Source organism: Narcine bancroftii, chromosome 7, assembly GCF_036971445.1.
Source record: "Narcine bancroftii isolate sNarBan1 chromosome 7, sNarBan1.hap1, whole genome shotgun sequence".
NCBI lineage: Eukaryota > Metazoa > Chordata > Chondrichthyes > Torpediniformes > Narcinidae > Narcine > Narcine bancroftii.
The window spans coordinates 93946110-93971193 of NC_091475.1; the positions used below are offsets into that span (position 1 = coordinate 93946110).

The 25084-nt window shown below is 41.0% G+C and overlaps 1 protein-coding gene across 1 annotated transcript in view; it reads right to left on the reverse strand.

Moving 5' to 3' along the window:
• The window catches only part of myo16 (myosin XVI), a 239976-nt gene that overhangs the window by 184954 nt on the left and 29938 nt on the right, over positions 1–25084 (reverse strand). Inside the window, exons 5-7 of the mRNA XM_069890622.1 lie at positions 20532–20656; positions 16341–16466; positions 220–295 (exon numbers count right to left, since the gene is read on the reverse strand). Of these exons, the coding sequence (XP_069746723.1) occupies positions 220–295; positions 16341–16466; positions 20532–20656 (327 nt within the window). The remainder of the gene's footprint in view (positions 1–219; positions 296–16340; positions 16467–20531; positions 20657–25084) is intronic.

Below are 25084 nucleotides of genomic sequence, written 5' to 3' on the forward strand. Positions count from 1 at the left end.
AAAGCTTAACAAATAACTTTCATTGAACTTAACCAATGAACTTGAGCATACATACAGGGGTGGGCACTGTCATGAGTGCTCTGCGTACAAACATAATGTGTGCAAAGGTGGTGCAGTATATGTAAGTGAAAGTAACATATTTGGTGAGAGTGTGAGAGATATGGGAGAACAAATTAATTGCAACTCCGTTATTAAAGATTATTTTTGAGATATACGCACCTGAGGGCCTTTCGTTATTACAGTTCACAAGATTGGGATTTGCACGATGCTTCAAAAGCAACTTTACAATCGCAATCTGAAGGGGAAGCAGAAATATTTTATGTTCATCAGTGTAGAATAAAACTATGATAATCAGCTCTCCATCCGTTTGGGAATCCCGATGGTTCATCATCTGGCTGATTTGGTTCTGATTTCAAGACACCCATTAACACACCAGAGGCCCAGTTCATGTGCTCCATTTTATACCTAGGGGTCTTGTACCTCCACTCCCTGTCCCACACTGAAGCATTGGTTTCAATGGATCTTGTTATACACCAGTTCCCAAGTTCCTGCTCTTCCCTACTATCACATAGGTCAATTTTCCACATGGTCTTGAAACTCACCTAGTCCCTTAGCAGGTATTTATTTTCCAAACTATCTTTAAATTTACAGGGTCCATTGGAAAAAATATTATTCTATAGTGTTATCATCAAAAAGATGAGTAACTTTCAACTACAACCCTGGCCCGACTTAAATGGCAAACATGACAGATTAACATAATTTTATTTTCCATTCATATTATTCACCAATTCAATCTGCAGTATTAAAGAGAAATTAGATTGTCATTTAAAAAAAAAAGTAAAATAGGATCACAAGTCATTTATCTCTTTGATCCTGTACAATTTCATTCAAATGGATCTGGACCTCAACTTCATTTTACTAATTTTTATATATAAACTCTCCAAAACTTCTGAAGGAAGCTGAGCAACCTTAATGTTAGCATTTGAGTTGTGAGTCACAGAATTGCACCACCCTTAAATCTAAGAATATGCTCGCTATTTAAACACTGAAGAGATTACCCTAGTTTTAAAATTGTACACTTCAGTCTGAATTTCCCATCAGTGGAAATAGTTGACACATTTCCACTTCATTTAATCTCATTTTAAAAAATACTGATTAATTTACCATTTTATCTCCTTCATTGAATGAAAACAAAGCAGTTTTTTAATGAATTATGTTAACACTTTAAACATATCTTTCCAGTGTACTGTGGTGCTCCACACAACAATGTTATTGCTATCAAGGAAATGCCTCACAAGATCTCTCTCTTTCTCTCTATATCTATCTATATATCTATCTATATAAAATAGACACACACACACACATAGATATATATATATATATATATATATATATACACACACACACACATGTATATACATATGTATGTATATATACATATATACACACATATATATGTGTATGTATATATACACATATATACACATGTATGTGTATGTATATATACACATATATACACATGTATGTGTATATATATGTATGTGCATATACATAGATATATACATATATGTATGTATATATATGTATGTATATATATGTATGTATATATATGTATGTATATATATGTATGTATATATATGTATGTATATATATGTATGTATATATATGTATGTATATATGCATACTTTTGTGTCTGTTTCAATATAAACACTTCTGCAAACTCTTCTTAAAGCACTCATTTGAAGCAAACAAAAAAATACAAATGATCTATATTCAAATAAAGTCTAATAAAATCAACTCAAACTATATATTTTCATTGCCTTTAGAGTTGTTTGTTTAGAAAAACACATATATACATGCTATTAAATCATGAGATAAGAAATTAACAGCTAGTTTTGCACCAAATGTTAATTTCACAAATGCAGATCTTTCAGCTTGCAGTTAAAATTATTCTGCTGCCTCTTTGCAAAAGTAATGAACATTCTTAAACTTTAACTGTCTACCTACTAGTTACTTCTTTCTCATCTAATATCTCTAGTCTGATGGGTGATGAGCAGAATGATCCAAGTTCTGAACAAGTCGATAGCCCCTTTTCCACTGGCTCTCTGTCCCAAAAATTAACTGGGAAGTTACTGGGACAGGGTCCAGTGGAAAAGGAACAATGTCCAAATGCCGGCGTCAAATGATGTTATTTCACACTGGGGATTAACTGCCTCTACCCCTACTCATATCCCCAGAGTTTGCTGATGTCAGTGTTTGGATAAAACCAATGGAAAAAGGAAGACTTACATCCCGGGAAACAAATTATGTTTTTTTTTTAAACTCTTTTACATTTCACCATGTGCTGAGGCTGACTGTGGGAGACATGAGGTAAGGCTGACTGGCTCCTTAGCTGCTCTTCCTCTCCTCATTTAGGAGTGCCATTCAAAATTATAGTAGAGTGCAAAGTCAGGGGAATAAAATCTGTTGTGAATATTTAAAAGATTAGACTCAGAAAAAAGAAAGTAAATTATGTCTGGAAACTAGGGTGATAGAGAATTGCAAGAGCTACTCTCATTGCGGCTGGATGAGGCTGTAGGGCACGATTTGATGGGCACCATTAAAGATGGCAGGTTGTATGAGAGGAAAGCATCTAAACTCAGGGAAATGGGATAAAATAAGGACAAGACTCAGGTAATCAATAAACTCAAGGCACTTAGGAGGAAGTTCCATCAGGAACATAACAGAAGGAATGGAAAGACTGACTGGACTGGCCTTATTTCAACCAGGCTTATAGTATCTGGGGTACCAGCAAGCAAGCTGTGCCCTTCTCCCTGGTAGCCAACATGCAGTCTAGTCAGGGGGCTGTTGCACAAACTCCAGAACACAGTTTGTGACCAGAGGACAGGGAAGAGGAGGAGGTAGAGGGACCTGATGCCCTCAGTCCCTCATCTGCCTCACTTGCATCTCAACTCCCCCATAGCACACCCTCTCCCTCTGCCTCATCCACTACCAATACCACAACAGTTCAGAAAAGAGGCACCTCATCTGCTGCTGCACCAGAGACTGGTAAGAATAATTTTTTATCCGTTCATCCTTACCTATATGTTTACTGGTTTAAGGACATGACGTGTCATGTAAATCTCATGTGTTGCACTTGTTTTTCAGGAACTGAAGAGAGGAGGAAATGCAGGAAGCCAACAAAAAAAAGCAGGAGGCCACAACCGGGCTCCTAGGCTCCCACGTGAACTGGATCTAGTGGACCAGGAATGAGAGGCAGGTGGAGATGATGCAGGCAGTGGGGAACGTGAAGCTGACAGGCAGCAGCACCAGGCAAACCACGGAGGACTATCACATCAGATTAATGAGATTAGGCAGGAATACAGACCCATACAGGTGTGATGAGGATCTTGGCGCCATCAATCGATCTGATTGCCCATGTCGAGCCTTGGCCCTCCACCAGCCACTCTCCTTCCACCATTGACCATCCTCCTGCAAACCCTCCCTCCAACCAGCTGCCCCCTCCCTTGTGCCACATGCCTCATTCCTTAACCATCCATCTTTTCAACACCATCAGCTCGCCCCGTACAATTCTCCTCCATCCTACCAAATTCCACAGCCTGTCCCCTTGCAAATCCTCCCCTCCTCCTGCTGCCATCATCCTGCACTTGAGCACCCCACTTACATCCCGGCTCAGGAAGGGAATACTAGACATAGGGTGGTAAAGAAGGTTCTGCAGATGAATCCCTCAGTTCCCCTTTCCCCTCCATTTACATCCAGTTTCTGGAGGAAGAGGATGAGTGATGAGAATACAAAGAAAACAATCGCAAATGTTCTTTTTCTGCAAGAAAATCTGAAGTTATTTTCCCAAAGTCGAAAAGTTTACATTCATTATTGGTTGTAATCGTTGATGAGCAGTGCAAAACATCACATTGGTTGGTTTTAAGTTACAAATGTGACTAAGGACTTTTGCAGTCCTCAGAGTTGCAGGAAATTTACCTGACTCTTCTGTTCTTTGATTTCAAAAATGCACTGCCTTTAATGGCATTTTAAGTGAATTTTGAAAGATGTCATTAATGATATGATCATTCAGAGCTTTATTCTTACAATTAAAGAAGTTATTCTTGCACTACATTCTTAGATGAGCAATAAACTCTTGAGATTTTGCAGCCATGCCTCAGTTGTCTTCTTCACATCCACACAAGACAGTCATAATAGTCTCACATATGGTAACCCTGGCCTGTTGGATCCCTGAAGGTTTTTGGTGGTGGGAGATCTGTTTCCACAGTCTTGCACTCTTCAGTGAAGTATTCTTTGTTGATATCTCACTAATGTTATGCAAGACACAGCAGGCAACAACAACCTCTGACAAGAAAGCAGTATTAATGTCCATTCTTTTCGACAGGTACTCCCAGTGGCCTTTGAGACGTCCAAATGCATTTTCCACAACCATCCGCATAGAGCTCAGTTCAAAATTAATTTTCACTTACGCCGATCTATGACATGATGCTGAGTGAACCCCTTCAGCCATTTTCTTAGTTGGTAGGCCAGGTCCCCGCCATGATGTGCAGGGATTTCCATTTCATTGACTTCTTTGGAAACCTGTGAGCTGAGGAATGAGAAGAGATTGGACACTCATAGTTCAGGGCACATAAGAAAGTACCTGAGGCCTTTGCCTGGCACTCTAGCTGATTAAATGTGCATGTCCCAAGCTTGGTCTAATATGATGATATTCACTTATGTCATGGGAGAATAGATAACCACCTGCATCCTCAGCCATTCTGTAAATGGGAGAGTTGATAGAACTTTACCATCGTGGGTATGACCAGGCCAATCCACATACACGTCTGTGAAGCTGAAAACACGAAAGGAAAATGGATAGTGTGACACAAGGCTTAAATTATTAAGTAAGCACAACCAATATTAATGGATTCATCATCCTTACCAGCAGTTGTGGTTGACAACAGCTTGCAGAACACTGAGTGCCAACCTATGCGATTGTAGTGGGATGATAGATCTTCCTGTGGTGCAATGAGGGCCATCGATGGCACCAGCGCACATTGGATATCCACTCCTCCTTTCAAATGCAGCGATGGTCTCCTGAAGACACTCTCCACTTGGCAGCTCAGTGAAACAATTCACGAGGAGCTTCTTTACGGCAATTGTAGTTTGCCTCACTGCCTTGAAATACAGTGGCTATACCCACACTAAACAGAGCACTGATGGAACAATATTCACAGGGATGACATACCACCACAGAACTATTGCAAGTCTGATTCGCAGCTCCAGAGGATTCCAGCAGTTGTTGATCTTAAGCATCATCTCTGGCTTGAGGATCTCCTCAATGAAATCAAATGTACCACAATACATTCTAAGATACTCACATCACTGCTCATCATATTTATCTATGACTTCACTTCAGAATACAGGTCCCTGAGGTCTTTCCCTCTTCAACATCTTTCTGCTTCAATGCATCTTTTCAAAATACCTCATTACAACCAGACTTTTGTGCCAGCGGCTGGTCAACAAAGCTCGACGCTCCTCCTCAAAACCCTCCCATATTATTTGCATTATATTATTTGAAGCAGATACACAATCTCCATTAGCCTCTTCCATTGCTCCATTGACTGTCTAGTGGCAGATCCATACAATTCCATGATGTTCGCCATTGTTCTGATGAATGACGATGTCACTTCCTGCTATTGCGTGTGTCGTCACCCTTGATGTTTTCAGTTGAAGGAAGAATACTCTGATCCCCGGGGGTGAGATGTGTTCAGTTGAAAGCAATTAGTGCCCTAGTAAGGGGTGGCCCAGTGGAAACAGCACATACAGCTTCCTATCCCAGGACACTGCACAACCAATTTACTGGGATGCCAGTGGAAAAGGGGCATATGTGGTGGCACACCACTAGGCAGGCGAACTGGCCCTGCTTGTAATCCACGTGGCGGGGCAGCCGGCCAAAATGGTGCTATCAGGGGTTTCCCCTTCTTCTCAGCACAGGGCTCAGAAGCCTGCACTGGGAGACCACATGATGCCTGGGTGACGTCAGCTCCCCCCAGCGCAGTTCTCAGCCAGGTCCGGGCTGGGAGTACAAGTCTAGGCCAGCAGCCTGCAATAAATCAGTTCTGCTCACTGAGCTCAACCCAGAGCAGCATCATCCCATCCACAGCCATCGAGTCCAGGAACCGAGCTCGAGGACCTCCCCTCTTTGTGGCCAACGCAACAGAGATCTGGCTGCATGGAGACAAGACAGTCCACTTCCAGATCGGCCAACAAAAGTTCTCGTGGAGGTTCACCGTCTCGTCCCTTCCAACCGCCATCCTGGGTGCCAACTTACTCCTCGCCCCTGGGCTTCTGGTGGACATTCGGGATAGGCGCCTGGTGGACGTCCGTACTTTCCAGGCTATTCGCCTTGATGCCTCTTGCACAGAACAGCCACAGATGGCCACGATCAGCAGGCCCAGAGATGAGTTCCAGCAAATACTGGATGAGTTTCTGACCCTCCTCAAGCCACAGTTCTCCGATGCCTTGGTGCGCCACAGGTGTTCCACCACATCCCCACCCAGGGCCCACCGCTTCATGCCAAGGCACCCTGACTCCCGCCTGACAAGTTCCAGGTGGCGAAGGAGGAGTTTTCACATCTGTTGGAGCTGGGGATCATTCTGCGGTCCGACAGCACATGGGCCTCATCGCTCCACCTGGTCCCGAAAGCTTCTGGCGGATGGCGCCCCTGTGGAGACTATCAATGGCTCAACGAGGTGACAGTGCCTGACCATTACCTCATCCCTCACACCCAGTCCTGCAAGAAATCAGTTCTGCTCACTGAGCTCAACCCGTCTGGTTGTGTGTTCTTTCAGTAGCAGTGTAGCTGCCGCTACACATGTATTTTCAGTTCTGTGGCAAGCAAAGTGACTAACACTGGAGAAAAATTACATTGCTTACCGTTCATATGCAAGAAGTCAAAAAGTAAATAAATAGATTAGAAAAATCCATTTCAGTGCACAACTTCTATAGCCACTGGGACTTCCCACAGCCTTAAAGCATTTAATTGCTGGGACATTGGTACACTAAAATTTGAAATGAATTGTATATTGACACACATACCAAGATGCAATGAAAAGTTTTGCTTTTGTTGCTATCCAGGTAACCCAACCCATACTTAAATAGAACAGATTGTACAAAATAAAGCAGAAGTACAGGATATACTGTTATAGAAGTCAAAGAGTACAGGACATAGACAAAAGTACAGTTAAAACAGTGCAAAGGCATAATCTTTTACCAATGACATGTCCATTTAAGAATCTGATATTTAAAAAAAAATTGCCCTTAATTTGGAGGTTTGAAGTGGGGGAGAAGATAATTTTGTGACAGAATATAGATATGTTTTTGGGAGATAAATTGGGGCAGGGTTTATTAGTGTAGGTCACATACAAACACTTTAAAACAGATCTTATTTAAAATACTGGAGCTCTGCTAATGCTAGACATGTCGAGGCCTCAGAGTCTTTGCAAAAGCTTTGGAGAATGCCCAAGAGACTTGACTAATGGATTGTTGTTTGCAAAAAGGCAACAGCTGAAATAACTTGTCGGAGCCACATTCTGTCTGCAGGGTCATGTGGTTTTGCAAGTAGAGAGAGTCAAACAGGCTTTCTCCGTGTGTGTGAGAAAGAGAGACTCAAAGATCAGTTCTACAGTTTTACAGTCAACAGCAGCAACTGGAACTAGAACAGCATAAGCTGACAAGTTGGTGGAAAACCCCATTTGGAAGATGGATTGTGAGTGCTTAGTTCAGCCTGGTCAAAGCCCTTATAATTCATGCAAGAGGAGAGGACTGGCTATCTAATATTTCACTTGAAATAGGAGAAACAAAAAGGCACTCTGTGGAGACCTGAAAGAAAGAGGTTATCATCTGAAGAACCCTGATGGGGCAAGTTTCTTCGGCAAGACACTGAAGTGGCTGACAGAAGTAAATCAGCTGTCGGAATCAGCGTACAATGAATCTCTTTCTGACAACTGACAAGAACCTTCCTGAAGTGTAACCATTTACCTTTCAAGCACCAAAGCCTGGCAAACTTTATAAATGTTAAATTCTGTGCACAGTATAAGAATTGCCTGCAATCAGTGAACTTGGAAGAATGAGAAGTGAGATTGGACTGTGAACCAAAGAACTTTTCTGAACTTACACACACACACATTGCATACATGTGCGCTTAGAATTAGAAGGGGGTTAAGTTAGATTAGTTAAGTCAATAGTGATAGGTTAAAGTGTGATTCTGTTTTCATGTTTAAAGGTAATTAAAAGCAACTTTTGTTTAAGTAACCATGTGTCTTGGTGAATTTCTATTGCTGCTGGGTTTTGGGGACCTCTAGGCTCGTAACAAAATAACTGGGTGGGATGGATTCCTTAATATTCTGGTAGCTTTACCAAGACCATGGGAGGCAGAGTTGAGTTGATGGAAGAATGATTGGTATGTGTTGGCCTGATTTTTGTTCATAGCTACTGTTTGTTCTGATCTTGGGCAGAGCAGTTCCTGTTCAAGCTGTGATGTATCTAGACTGGATACTTCACATGCATCTGAGAAAAAAAAATGGTTAATGACTTCACGGTCATGCTGAAGTTTGACATGCCGGATGTACAGCTCGTCGAAAGAACCAAAGACTTGTTGATCCAAACAAAGGCTTTTATTAGCAAAAGACAGGACAATAGATAATAGACAATAGGAGCTGGAGTAGGCCCTTCGGCCTGTCGAGTCAGCACCGCCATTTTACAGATCATGGCTGATCACTACTATCAGTACCCCTTTCCAGCCTTATCCCCATAACCCTTAACTCCTTTGCCCACTAGAGTCTTATCTAACTATTTTGAACATAATCAGCGAATCTGCCTCTACCACCCTCTGTGGCAGAGCATTCCACAGATTCACACTTCTCTGGGTAAAAAAATGTTTTCTCATCTCCGTCCTAAAGGGCCTACCCTGTATTCTTAAACTATGCCCTCTAGTCCTCGTCTCCCCCATCATTGGGAACAAGTAATCCGACTTCACCCTGTCTATCCCCCTGATAATTTTGTATACCTCAATCATGTCCCCCCTCATCCTTCTAAACTCCATCGGATACAAGTCCAGTTTTTCTAGCCCTTCAGCATATGTCAACCCCGCCATCCCTGGAACTAACCTTGTAAATCTGTGCTGCACACCCTCTATAGCTAGTATGTCCTTCCTCAAAATTGGAGAACTGGACACTCTTCACAGGTGGCCGACCAGTCCGGAATGATCTGACCTGGCTAGGGACACAACCCTTTAAGGCCTAGACAATAGGCGTGGCTTAGCTCTCAGCAAATCGCTGTAAGCACAGTCTAGATACAGTAACTATATACACTATGTACATTGGTGATAGATCTGTACTATCACATTCACCCCTTCTTGGAGAACTGACCCTGGAAAAAAAACAAAAAATGAGGGAGAGAATGAAAGGAAGGGGTAGGTCAAGGACTGTAGCGGTCAGGGGGTCTGACCATCCGGCGTGACCGCCATGGTGGTGGGATTGGGATCGCTGGAGTGATGTCGCCAGCGGGCTCATCGGGTGAGACTGCTCCGTCGCTTAATTCCCCAGTCGTGTTGTCGGCAGGGTGGCCCGGGTCATTGGGGTGCTGTTGGTCCTTTTGTTGCAGCATGGGGCCTGGGGAATAAAGAGTTGGGGAATGTTGGGTTGGGGGGTTTGCTGGGTCTACCGCATCCTGAGCTAGGTCCCGCACCGAAACAGTGTCCTCCCGCCCGTCTGGGAACTCAACGTAGGCGTAATGTGGGTTCGCGTGGAGTAGAGTCACTCGGTCGACCAAGGGGTCTTTCTTTGAGTGCCGGACGTGGAGTCGCAAAAGGACGGGCCAGGGACGGTGAGCCATGCTGGTACAGTGGTTCCTGATTCAGATTTCCTCGGGAAAAGGAACATCCTTTGGTGGGGGGTGGCATTTGTTGCAGTACATAGGAGGGAGCAGATGGAGTGCAAGGCACTAGTGAGAACCTCCTGCCAGTGAGAGGTGGGGAGAACTTTAGACTGGAGAGCCAGTGTAACCACTCTTCATATGGTGGCATTCTCCCTCTCGACCTGGCCGTTACCGCGTGGGTTAAAGCTCGTGGTCCTGCTTGAACCAATACCACACTCCAGAAGGTACTGTTGCAGCTCTGCGCTCATGAATGAGGACCCCCTATCACTGTGGATGGAATTGGGGTATCCGAAGATGGCGAAAATACTGTGAAAGGCCTGTATCACTGAGGTGGCAGTGGTGTCTGGGCAGGGCACAGCGAACGGGAAGCGGGAGTACTCGTCGATGGCCGTAAGGATGTAGGTATTACAGTTGGTCTGTAGTTGGCCTACAGACTGCAGCAAAGTTGCCCTTTTTAAGGCACTTCTGGCACCTGGGTTTTCTTGCTGGGCACTGGGACCTGCTGTGCTTGTCCCTCCCGCAGAAATAACATTTTGGGTTCGTAGGGGGCAGTGTAGCAGCAGCCAACAGGCCGTCAGTATCTCGGGGGGTGGTAGGGTAGAAGGGCACTCTACTCACATCAGAACGAGGGGTCCAGTCCCTCGAGAACTCGGTGGACTTTAAGGCTGCATCCTCCATTGTGATTGCAATCCGGGCCACGTCCTCTAGTTTTTCTACCCCTTGCTCGAACAAGCGCAGCCTCACTTCGTTCGATCGGAGCCCGGCCACATAGGCATCCTGGACGAGATCGTTTGAGATCTCGGCAGCAGTTTTGTCCACACAGTTACAGTCCTTGCCCAATGCCTTTAATACTTGTAAATATGCCCTGCTGAACTCGCCGGGCTGTTGCTTCCTCGAAGCAAGCACGAGCCGGGCATGAACTCTGTTCACCGGTTGATTATACAGTTCTTTCAGTACCTTTATGGCTGCGGTGTAAGTGGTCTCATCCTGGATGTTCTCGTAGACTCTCAAGGACACCATAGACAGCAATGCTGTTAGACGCTGGTTAACCTCCTCCACCTCAATGAATCTCAGGAAGTTTTCAAAGTTCAGCAGCCAGATCTTAAAGGCTTTGAAGGCTGTAGCTGACCGTGGGTCGATATCAAGTTTTTCTGGCCGAGTTAAATGCTCCATCCCTTTCAAAAAAATTCTTTTTGCTAATAAAATTGTAGAGCTCGTCGAAAGAACCAAAGACTTGTTGATCCAAACCAATGTTTTTATTTGCAAAAGACAGGAGCTCTTCACAGGTGGCCGACCAGTCTGGAATGATCCGAGCTGGCTAGTGACACAACCCTTTAAGGCCCAGACAATAGGCGTGGTTTAGCTCTCAGCCAATCGCTGTAAGCACAGTCTAGATACAATAACTATATACACTATGTACATTGGTGATAGATCTGTACTATCACACTGGAGGACCAGGAAAAAGTAACGGCAAATGATTTATTGTAACATTTTATCGTGAATGGCCAGCTGCTGGAATATACTATTAAGCTAATGAAAATGAACAGTAACTTTAATATTCAACCAAAGTGTTCCAGGGGATATTGAAGTAGAATTTAGTCTACAAATACCATTTTGCATTCCTTATGGGCACTGTTGATGCTGCCACAAAACAATAAATTTCCTGACATGTTAATGACAATAAATTCTGTTTCTGAATGCTATTACAGCACTGGTGACTGGGATTGGAGTTGGAATTCCACACTGTATGTAAGGAGTTCCTACATTCTCCTCTGGCTGTGTGGATTTCCTCCGGATAATCTTGTTTCCTCCCACTTTTCAAAAAAAAACGAACAGGGTTGTAGGTTAATTGAGTGTAATTGGGTGGCGTGCGCTCATGGGTCTACATGGCCTGGTCCTGTCTAAACATTTTAAATACATCTCTTTGCTTCCTATGGAAGCTGTGTCACCTGTTGAGTTTATTTAGCACTTTAATGTATCATGGCATGTTTGACAATGATTCATATCATTTTGATTGACAAATCATGATATCACCACTAGAACAGAAGAAACCTTTCAACAACTTGATACACACTATTAAGAAACAGCTATGTACACTGGATACACCAAGGACTATGACTTCGACAAAAATCTCAGTTGAAATGCTGATAGCATGCACCCAGTCTAATCACAGTTCTATTCTAACCTCAGTAGTACAGGGTGAGAAAATTTAAGTTCTTGGGAGTCACCATCTCGGAGGAACTTTCCTGGACCCAACACACCAATGGCATCATGAAGAAAGTATGTCAGCGCCTCTACTTCCTCAGGTGTTTGTGAAAGTTTGATATGGGAACAGAAACCCTGGCAAATTTCTACAAATGTGTGGTGGAAAGTGTGTTGACCTGCTGCATCACCATCTGGTACGGCAACACCAATACCCATGAGCATAAAGCTCGCTAAAAGGTTGAAGATACAGCCCAGGACAACACAAGCAAAAACCCTCCCCACTTTTGAGTACATCTACAAGGAACACTGCCGTCAGAGAGCAACAGCAATCATCAAAGACCCTCACTGCCCAGCACACATTCTGTTTCCCTGCTGCCATCAGGAAAGAAGTATAGGTGCCACAAGACTCGCACCACCAGGTTCAGGAACAGCTGCTACCCCTCCACCATCGGACTTCTCAATGATAAACTCAATCAGAGACTCATTTAAGGGCTCTTATTTGTGCACCTTATTGATTTTCTTTTAGTTCTCTCCAAATTGTTACAGTCAGTTTGTTTACATTTATTATCTGTTTACAGTTATTTGTTTACATGAATACACGGTGTACAGTTTTTTTCTGACATACCAATTAGGGATAATTCTGCTGCACCTGCAGTAAAAAGGAATCTCAAGATTGTATGTGATGTCATGCATGTACTCTGACAATCAATCTGAAATCTGAGGCCTCACACTAACATTCATCTAGCAAAGTTGGAACGCAATAGTAGATCCACAAAACAATAAATTCACATTGGTACATTTAACATAACTTGGAAGTTGCAAAATTACTTCAATTGCATCTGTACATTGTACTTATGTACATGTCAATAAACTCTCACTCATTACCTCAAATTTATTCCAATTGTTTACTGCTTACATCACTCCACACCTAATCATCGGCCATATGCAGTGCCAAAAAGTAAGGTTTACTGTCCAATAAGTTGCTCAGTCAAATACATTTCTGATTCGGTTAGAACCAAAATCTACAGACATCAGTGCAGCCCTGGTTTATATTTGAATAAATAATAAATTTCAAATGAGGGTGACTCTCAGAGTCATATTATCATACAGCACAAAACAGGCCATTTGGCCCATCATGTCCATGTCAACCTATCAATACCTCATAACTATTTACAATTCATATTAATGACTTGGTGACAAGGACAGAGCCCAAGTTACCTATACAAATGTCAGCGGGAGAACATGTTATGATGAGGATATTAGGACTCCAACTAGATGCCAATAGATTTCATAAGTGGATGAACATTTGGTAAATAGATTTTAATATTAAAAAGTATGAATTGATGCAATTCAGTCGGGGGAATCGAAAGGCAGATGATTAAATGGAGAAATAGTGTTGATGAGCAAGTATGGAGATCTCACCATATTTGTTCATTAATCACAAAATAATTAGCAGACTGGATGCAGCAAGTAGCTAGAAGGGAAAATTACATGGTAAACTTTATTGCAGAATTAGAGTTGAGACAAGGAAAGTATTGTTACAATTGTATTATGGTATTGATGAGTCTGAACCTGGAGTACAGTTTTTGTCTCCTTATCTAAGAAAGGATATAGTAATATTGGAGACAATCCAAAGATGATTCACCAGGATAATTTCTGGAATGAACAGCTAAAGAAATTAGATCTTTGAAAAAATGAGGGGTCATTTTATTGACGCATACAAGACCCTGACTATGTTAGAGTAGTTGTCAAAATGTCTAAAACTTATTTGCATTTGGACTTTTCGTAGAGTACGGTGAGAAAGATTTCATCACTGCAATGGCTTACTTTGAATTGATTAAAATCGGTGCAACTTCACAAATATTTAAGAATTGTCTACCAAACAGGATAAACCAGCCCAGTTGATTGGCACTCCACCCACCTCCACTGCAGCCTTATTTCTGGTATGAAAGGCTTTGGAGAGCCAGGAAATGATTTGCAAGGTGCATAATATCAATTAATGATGAAATATTGTAGTCAGAGGTTTATCCAGTCAAGTTTCCACTCAGTGGTGACTCAGGGGATGCTGACATTGGGAAATTGAGGAGGGTTAAATGATATGGAATGTCAAGTGCAGGAAATCAGAAGCTAGCTGAAATATGCAGCTAATGCAGGATATATCGCATTAGCTGAGTAAGGTCTCTTCAACTGCATCTCCCAAACTATCAACATTCTGACATCCAGAAGAGCAGAGGCAGCAAATAATATTTTCATCATCCGGACACGGAATATTTTATTATTTCTTCATATCGTTTGGATCAAAGTTCTGGACCATCCCACTCAAGAGCACCACGTCATCAACAATGATTAAAGGAGACAGCTCCTTACCACTTTTATATGTGCGGTAAACAAGATCATTGAACTTAGTTCTTGTGTATGATGGCCATAACCCACACAGATACAAAAATATCAGTGTTTGCAAATGATTCATAGAATATTGGATGCAAGAGATGTATTACAATCACTTATGATACCTTATGAACGTAAAAATATGTTTAGTAAAAATATAAAACTTCAAAGATTTCATGTTGCTTTATGTTTGGAAGCTAGAGCTGGCATTAATTCAAGACTCCAATGAAGTTCTCACTTCATTATACAGTAAAATCCCTGTGATCTGAATTCAAGCAACCAGCAAAAAGAGTCACAGAATAAATAGGTAAAAAATGTGTTTAAAATTGGCACCCCCTGTGGTAAACCACAGTTGTGACATGACCATGCCTCCTGAAATCTATCCTACTCATAGCCTCTTACATGTTCCCCTTTCTCTCTGCTTCGATCAGTCGATGATGTTGTTGGTAATTCCTGTCTTTAGTTAATAAAAGCTTATACAACTTAGAAACTTGTAGATCTTGAAGAAGAGCTCAGGTCCAAAATGTCAATTATATATCTTTATCTCCCATAGCCTCTGCAGGGCCTGCTGAGTTCCTCTTGCATTTCTGTGTTTTTACAACAATCACAGTGTCCTCAGACTTTTGTGTTTCACCTCTATTAAGTCACCTCTCATGCTTCTTTTTGCCCAGAACTTCCAGATTGCAGTCAAAGACTTGTAAATCTATCAACAAAATTTCACTTTACTGCCATGCTATCACGACTTTTTTCAATGCCTTCAATACTGACAATGCAAAACTAAGGCATTGCTTACATTCTGTTAACGCTTTTCATTCATGAAGACTAATTCACTACAGAGCACTGAAGAAAATGTGGCAACTGGGGACTTCATGAGTTTAAATGGAGTCTGGGGACCAGTGAAAGGAAGAGAATGGAGTGTGGGAACCAAAAAATTGGTGGTGTCCCAGTGTGTTAGAGCAAGTGCAGAAATTGGGCCTTGCTTATGTGAAGCGCAGTACAAAGGCTGTACTAAGTGATGGGAGAGAAGAAACCAGTACCCAAATGGGTGAAAGTGATCACAAGAATTGGGGCACAGATATGTCAAAGGGAGAACTGAAACTTGTTGTATTAAAAACCTGGGCCCTTGTCTGTGAAAGGGACTGTGGGAATTAGCAGCTGCTGAGCCCCATCAGAATTTGGCGGTTAGGTTTGAAAGTCAAAGGTAGGTGTTTAGATTCTCTCTTGGTGGAGATGGTCATTGTCCATAACTTGGATTGTCATAGATATTACTTGTCACCACAGTTAATTCTTCAACATTCTTTAGTGGCACCCTCAATATATAGACTGCCTTATTTTCTGAATGTTTGTGAGTAGAATGAAATACTGAACAAGTATTCCAGAATTCTGGCCTTATGATAGAAGGATGATCACTACTCAAGCAGCTATTTTGGATTAAGAAACATTACAATGATATGCTGGGCTAAGATTGATGTACAATGCCCACAACTATCCAACAATACATCAAATATGACTCTAACCATTAGTAGGCTTTCACATTGGATTTAGTTTTTATCATGGGTCCCTTGATGGCATACTTCATCAAATGGTGCTTTGTGTTGGTGTCTCCACGATGGAGGTTATCCCACATAGAAGGTGGGATGAATTATCTACTCCACCTTCTCAGGCTGAAGATGATTTCAAATGATTTCCTTTCCACCATTTTCAACTCAGCTATTTGGGTATCCAGAAGACATTTGATAATGTGATATGCAAAACATTAATGTACAAATTAAGAGAGCACTGAGATGGGGTAATATAGTGACATCAAGATTCAGACAGCTATCTACCTGTCCATACTTTGCAGCTAGATGAAGTGGTGTCCAGAAGCAGTTGTCATATACATCAGGGTCAGCTCTGTTCTCCAGAAGGATAGCGGAGACATCCATATATCCACTAGCACATGCTATGTGTAACTAGAAGGAGTGGCAAGATTAAGTAACAGTTATATGAAAACAAAATAGATAACTATAGACATATTAAATTAGCACATGAAAATGTAATGACACAGAGAAGGAGGCCAAGGAAAGGATCACAAAAAAAAATTTGAAAAAAACCCAAACATTCATGGAAGAAAACACAATTTTACTTAAAATTGCATATGAATAAGATTCTCAGGTAATGTAAAACCACAAAACATTCAGAAACTCTGCTGGAGGGATATGTTTAATTCATTACATTTCAAAGCCGTTCATAGTTCCTTCCAATAAGCTCAGCAATGACAGATTTCAGAAAGTTAATTTCAGAGGAATGATTGATGCTTCATTTTCTTTCAGACAAATCATCAAAGAATATTTCTTCCGTGCACATCTACAACAGCCAGTGGTTGAAATAGTGCTTTGAATTTCATGCAATTATAATGTTAACTTTATAGAATAAACTGAATAAAATGAAAAAAAAATACAACATATCTGACATCTTATCTTATTAACCTTTGAACCTTAGAGATTATAGAACCTTATAGAGAAAGAGAAATTGCTGGAAATACTCAGCAGATATAGCTGTATCTGTGTAAAATAAACAGATTTAACATTTCATGCTAAAAAATATTTCACTACAACAGGAAATGTGAGAAAAACAGTTGGCTTTAACTTGCAAATAGATGAGAGAGTGATGAATATGACAAAGTGAATACATCTGATGAAGTGAGGCTTGGGTTAGTGAAGTGATAAGTTTCTGATGAAGCTATCAGGCTGATGGGTAAATAAGGGAAGTTAGAAAGCCAGAAAACAATTGCAAGGAACATGTAGTAGTTGTGAAAAGTAGTTCCAAGCTAATGGAAACGCTCAGTAAATAAGGCAGTGATGCAGAGAAAGACTGATGTTACAGATGAATAAACTATGTTTTGGCCATCCAGTTCTAATATAGGCAGAAAAAAAAGCCATCTGAATTTACTGAATTTGATATTGAGTGCAGGAGGTTGCAACATAGCCAGATGGAAGATTAGTTGCTGTCTTCAAATTGACATTGGACATTGATAGTACAGGAGGCCACAGACAGCTGAGTCAGAATGGTAATAGAATAAATAATTTAAGTAACATAATTGCAATCTCACTATGTGATCCTGCAGATTTAATAATGTGTTCTTGTATTGGGAAGGGTCATGACTGTCATGAGACAGCACTGCTCCCTACCTAGTAGGAGGGCACACCAGCTGCCTAACAAAATTTGGTTCCGCCCCACCCATTAGTTCACACTTTGCTGTTGGAGCCATGTAAATTACCTGGACTGGACTTTCCAGCTAGCCTGTACTTGGCCTTAGGCCATTCGCTGTTGTAATTGGATTAACCCTCCTGGCACCAAGCTATTAGTCCTCTGTAAATGATGTGGGCTGGACCATCCAGCACTATAAAGCTGCCATGTGCTCTTTGTTTTCCCTCTTTGCCAGCTTGGGATAACCCTGCCTCACTCCAGGCCTAGAAATGTGGAAGGGTGCTGGAGAAACTGTTGGCAAGATGTGCACTGTTAAAAGGGTTGGGAGCATTTAATTAGTGTCCCTTGTAGCATAGAGCTGTGCCTGCATTGAGTCAAGGGGTGATGGGGCATCGTAGTAATTTTTTCTTCATCAATTTGTGTGTGTGTGTGTTTTTTTGTTTCCACACAATTTTTCCCATGTTCATTATTAATTGTCCACTATTTCCCATGGCTGCTGTAAAGATGTGTGTGTGTGTGTGTGTTACATCAGTTACAATTTTCCACTCTTGCCTTCAGTAAATAAAATCTTTCCCCATCAAAACTGTGTTCAAAATCCTTACCTTTAAGACCTAGCAAACCCGTTTCCTCTCTCACAACAATTTTATTGAGGGATATCCAAACCTGCATTTGGTTTACCAGTAGAGAGGACACAACATTATAAGCACTGAATGTAGTACTGGAGATTGGAGGGAACACAAATGATTTGATGTTTCACCAAAAGATTTATTTGCTCTTTAAAGGGTGGGAATGGAGGAGGTAAAATGATGTTTCAATTATGTGGTTGAATGGATAAGTGTATTGAAAGGGGGAGCAATTAGTAGAGACTGAAGAATGGATCAGAAAGTCACAAGGGGAATAGTTCATAAGACATAGGAACACAATTGAGTCATTCAGCCAAACTAGTCAGTGCTGTCTTTCAAATCATAACTGATATGTTTTTTCCTCTCAACCCCATTTTTCTGTTGTCTCCCCATAACCTTTGACACCCTTAATTATCAAGAAACTATCAAGCTGAAGGTAGTGAGGAGAAGAAAGTATGGCTGGGGTGGTGTCCTTTGGAAATTAAAGGGAATCCCTCCGTTCCTGTTCCTCCTTCCACTGACTCTTCTGTTTGCTACACCTCTGATGCTAATGCACAGCTTTCACATATGCCTTCATTTGTTTTCCTGCCCCTTCATTAACATCAACAGGATGGTTTCAATAACAGCTCATCACTGGCATCCTTTTTTCAGAAATATTCCTCCTTGTCCATCTATTCCATTCCAATTCTTTCACAGAGCTATTACAGTACCAGTGATCTGGGTTTGAACCCAACATTGTCAGTAAGGAGTTTATATATTCTCCTCATGTTTGTGTGGGCTTCTCAGGGTACTACGGTTTCCTCCCCCCCCCCCCTTCAAAAAGTATGGGACTGCAGGTTAATTAGGATATTTGGGCATCACAGGCTCTTGAGCCGGAAGGGTCAGTCACCTTGAATTAAATTTAAATTAGACATACAGCACTGTAACAGGCCAATTCAGTCCTACGAGTCTGTGCCACCCAAATTACATCCCATGAACCTATACCCCGGTACTTCTTTGGGAGGAAACTGGACCCTCAGAGAAAACCCATGTAGACATGGAGAGAACATACAAACTCCTTGCAGACAGAGTTGGATTCGAACCCATATCTGGTCCTGATCGCTGGCATCACTGACATTGAGCTGCACCAACTATGCCTTATTACAAGTTTATTTTCTTTTTCCTTTAATATCCTCATTAACTGATCCACGAAGTGCTTTTTTCAGCACTTTTATCACCATAATAAATAATACTCACATACCATGAGATAGAAAAAATTAGGAATAGGGAAGGAACTTTGTTGCATAATCTAGTGTTAGGATTTATAATAAGAATACAGTCCTCCAAGATGATACTCTTTGGTTTATTCTTTAACCTGTGTGCAAAATGATAGACATACAGATCAAGACTAAGAACACAAAGCTAAAGGGTTGGTTTTGAAAAGGTAGAATTATCTATTTGTTTATTTATTTATTTTTAAAAATTAAAAATTAAAAAATGGGACAATGGTATCAATCCATGTAAAATACTATTTCCAAATTAATGGAATAAAATTCAGCTGAACCAATCAAAATAATGTTCAAATAGAAAGAAATCAGTGGATGATAAAGATTTTAATTCAATCAAGTCTTAAAGGCATTTATAAGAAACTTTACAATGGGTTAGTTCTTTGACATCTTATTCTATTAAACCAGTGGTTTAATACAATGAAAGTATGTTTGTGAGAGGAAAGAAGTGAAAACCATACAAGTCCGATTGAAATGCTCTTTAAACATGTGTCCTGTTTTAGCTTGGTTATAATTCTTTGTAAAAAAACACCGCTTTTGTACACTGGAGTTAATTACTCCAGTGGTGAATTGGTCACAGAGAGGTGAGCTTTGGTATTGAGATTGGGTGTGCAAAGGCAAGTCCTGGGAGTCACCAAGTGTTAAGTTAGAGATCCCTAGTTAGACCACGATGGAGACCACAACCATCAGAAGCATGAATGAAAGGAATGTTAAGGTCCGTTTTGGCAAAAATATCATCTTGAAGAATGTGCAAATTCTGCAATATTTCAACTTAGCTAAGGCTTTATCGATGACATACAAGCATTAAAAAAATAGAATCAGACAGATATTAAAGCACTTAATTAAGTGTTATGCCACTTAATTAATATTACATCAAATGAAAATCTTGAAACACGAGTTGGACAAAGCATGATTAAAGCAACTGAATAGGACATCTTACCAATGTGACTCCTTCATCATTCTTTTGATTGACATTTCCACCACATGCCAAAAGATTGCTAACATCTGCCAACATTTTTGAAGGACGCTGTGTCTTCATCTGCTGTAAGGAGTTTACATCAACACCTGCACACAATGAAAGATGAATTAAAGATGCATTGCTTGCATATCACACACTGGCATGAAAGAAGACCAAGTGCTTTTTTTTCCTGACCTTTTCCTCAGGCAAAGGTATTCATGAAAGGATTAATATAACACCACTGAAGAAGCTTGCAGTTATGGAGCATCTTTATCCTCCTCTTTCTCACTAAGGTCTTGACAGTAGATTATCAAACAAAATTTGACACTGATAACTCGAGATATTAATCTAGAGCCAGAGCTTTGTCAGAGTTGAGTTTTTAAAAAAAATTACAAGAGAGTGAAGTTTGTGGAGGGTAATCCAGAATGTAGGGCCTTTGGTAGCAGAGCCACGAGTGGTGAAATGATGCTAACACTGGACAACGAAGATTTTGCTTTCTGAATACTTTAGGATGTATTTTATGGATTTTGGGCTGCTGATAAAAGGTGTCAAAGGACAATGCAGAATAGAGATCAGATTGTAATTTGAACATAGATTTGACAGATTGTGAGGTGGAGAGGAGGGCAAATGAAAGAGGAAATTGTACAGTAATTGCAGGACCTGCAGTCATTAAATACAAAAGTTGGGAAGTCATGTTGCACCCATTTTAAACTTTAGTTAGGCCACATTTGGAGTGTTATGTGCATTTCTGGTCGTTAAAATAGAACGGTATGGTTAGCATAGTAGCTAGCACAATGCTATTACAGTGCCAGCATTGAATCCAGAGCTGCCTGTAAGGAATTCTTGTGACCAGCATGGATTTTATCCAGGTGCTCTGATTTCCTCTCACCCTCCAGAAACCTACAGTTTTGGGATGCAAATTGGTTGTAATTAGGCTGAGCAAGTTTCATGGGACAGAAGGGCCTTTTATTTCCAGTTTTGTTAAAGTTTAATTTTTTTTTTAAAGTGGATGCTTTGAATAGAGTTTAAAATGTTGCCTGGATTAGACTGCATTAGCTGTAAACTTGGACTGTTGCCTCTGGAGCCTTGGAGACTGACGAACGACCTGATAGAAGCACTAACAGGGTAGATCGTCAGAGTGATCTTCCCAGGGTTGAAATGTCAAATTGCAGCACCAGCAATTGAGGCCAGAATTCGAAACCTGTGATGTCTGTAAGGAGTTTGTACATTCTCCCTGTGTCTGCGCGGGTTTTCCCTGGGGGGCTCTGGTTTCCTCCTGCTGTTCTAAATGTACTGGGGGAATTACAAGTCAATTGGTTCTAAATTGGGCGGAACAGACTTGGGGACCCAAATGGCCTGTTACCATTCAGTATGTTTAATTTAAAAAATGTTACTGCCAATCCACCCAATGGCTGAATGGAATCAAAACGAAAAGTACAAGTTTAATTATTCCCTTTATTCATGTAACTAAATGGGATTAAACAGCAGATTTGCATGAAGAACATATCTAAGTGAATGACTGGAGGGGAACAATCTTAGATTCATGAGAAAAATCAAAACAAGAAATTAGTTCTTCTGTTTTTTTTGAAAAGATGCGAGGATAGTTTGAAAGAACTGGAGGACAAATTTGAATAACTAATTTTGTTAATTGATAATCAAACAGTGAATTATCTTCATTGAGCATTAAAGTTTAACAAGCAAATCAATTTCTGTAACAAATGCATTAAGGAGAAGTTTACAGGTGTAATTTAATAGATTGTATTAATATTGCAACAAAAAAAGCACATCAAATATAACAAATAAACACCAAGATTCGTAGTTTGCATATTCTGTGCAACTTTCTGAACACCATTTCACACATAGTAATAATCTATATGCCTCCTGGATTTCAGCTAAACTAATGATCCTGTTTGTTAAGATAGACCTTCCACAATGATTTTTGATTAGCCATCTCAACACTACCAGAAACCATACTGGTTAATGAAGCAGATGTAATGCTTACAAGCACTGCCCAAGGTTTATTTTCTCTGTGTAATGATGATGAAAACCTTCCAGGACCATGAGATCTATTACCTTCATTGCTTCAGTAAATTACTTTGTCGCTGAAATGTGACCTTCTTATCTAATTCGCGATCCTCGAGAATTGGTGCAGAGATGTTTCAAGAGGAAAGGAATAATTTGGAATAATTTGGATTTATGCTATGCTTTGTGAGCCTCAGGATGCTGCATAGTTAATGCTGTTTTACAGCAGGGAAACGTCCTTCAGCCCAGCCTGTCCTTCATAGCTTTATGGATAGATGCTACGCTCCAATCCAGTCACGTTCAATCCAAATTCAACTTGGTTTAAGTGTTATTTTGTTTTCATATCTGACCTAATGCAAATGCATTTGGAGAGGAAAAAAACAAATAAGCTCACTGGTGTGTGTGTGTGTGCGTGCATATACACATGTATATATAAATGTATAAATATGCATATATACACACGTGTGTATATAAATGTACATGTGTGCATATATACACATGCGTATATAAATGTATCCGTGTGTGCATATATACACGTGCATATATAAATGTATCCGTGTGTGCATATATACAGGTGCATATCTAAAAGTATCCGTGTGTGCATATATACAGGTGCATATCTAAATGTATCCGTGTGTGCATATATACAGGTGCATATTGTTAGGTCTGCTTTGTTCATGAATGAGTGAGACAAACACCAGACTGAGTCGAAATCAGGGTTCTTTGTTCTTTATTACCGGATTGTAACACTTGCAACTAACAATGTTAGTCGGAGAATGCATTCTGCCGTTATCAGCAAAATGGTGATTTTTTTATACCGTTGGATACGTGCTTAGAACATCATCATATCATTACTTGTCCAATGACTAAAACTGTTGCTATCCTTTCCCTGCTAGCTTCCTGCCTCTCAATCCATCAATGTCTCTCTTATCTTGTAAGTACAAAGATGCATTCACATCTTGTTACAGCCCTGCACAGGGTAACTCCTTACACATTCCCATCTCATGATGTTTTACCTTACAATATCTAAATGTATCCGTGTGTGCATATATGCACATGTATATCTAAATGTATCCATGTGTGCATATATACACGTGTATATCTAAATGTGTCCATGTGTGCCTATATACACGAGTATATATAAATGTATCTGTGTGCATATATACACATGTATATATAAATGAATCCATGTGTGCATATATACACACGTGTATATATAAGTGTGTGAAACACTCTAGGATCAGCTGAATACTGCAATCCACTGAAGAGGTACTGGGCTTCTCCTCCAGGAAAAACAAGGACGAAAACAACCAGGAAATCCAGGAGCTGCTGGCAAAGAAGCGAGCTGCCCACCAAGCTCACCTTTCAAAGCCGTCCTAGCCAGAGAAGAAATGAGCCTTCCGTCGCGCATGCAGCCATCTTCAGCGCAAACTCCGGGAGATCCAAAATGAGTGGTGGACTAGCCTCGCCAAACGAACCCAGCTCAGCGCGGACATTGGCGACTTCAGGGGTTTTTATGAGGCTCTAAAGGCTGTGAACGGCCCCTCACCCCAAGTCCAAAGCCCGCTGCACAGCTCAGACGGCAAAGTCCACCTCAGCGATAAGATCTCCATGCTCAACCAATGGTCAGAACACTTCCAATCTCTTTTCAGTGCCAACCGCTCAGACCAAGAATCTGCCCTGCTCCAGCTCCCTCAACAGCCCTTAAGGCTAGAGCTGGATGAGGTCCTCACCCGGGAAGAGACATACAAGGCAATAGAACAACTGAAAAGTGGCAAGGCAGCAGGTATGGATGGAATCCGCCCCACATCCCCCCCGAGGTCTGGAATGCTGGTGGCAAAACTCTGCATACCAAACTGCATGAGTTTTTTCAAGCTCTGCTGGGACCAAGGAAAGCTACCTCAGGACCTCCGTGATGCCATCATCATCACCCTGTACAAAAACAAAGGTGAGAAATCAGACTGCTCAAACTACAGGGGAATTTCGCTGCTCTCCATTGCAAGCAAAATCTTCGCTAGGATTCTCCGAAATAGAATAATACTTAGTGTCGCCGAAAATGTTCTCCCAGAATCACAGTGAGGCTTTCGCGCAAACAGAGGAACTACTGACATGGTCTTTGCCCTCGCCCTCAGACAGCTCCAAGAAAAGTGCAGAGAACAAAACAAAGGACTCTACATCACCTTTGTTGACCTCACCAAAGCCTCCAACACCATGAGTAGGAAAGGGCTTTGGCAAATAGTAGAGTGCCTCAGATGCCCCCCAAGGTTCCTCAACATGGTTATCCAACTGCACAAAAACAAACAAGGTCGGGTCAGATACAGCAATGAGCTCTCTGAACCCTTCTCCATTAATAATGGTATGAAGCAAGGCTTCATACATGCATACATACATGCATACATACATGCATACATACATGCATACATACATGCATACATATATACATACAAATAAATATTCACATATATATACATACACATATAAATACATATGTATATATACACACACATATATAT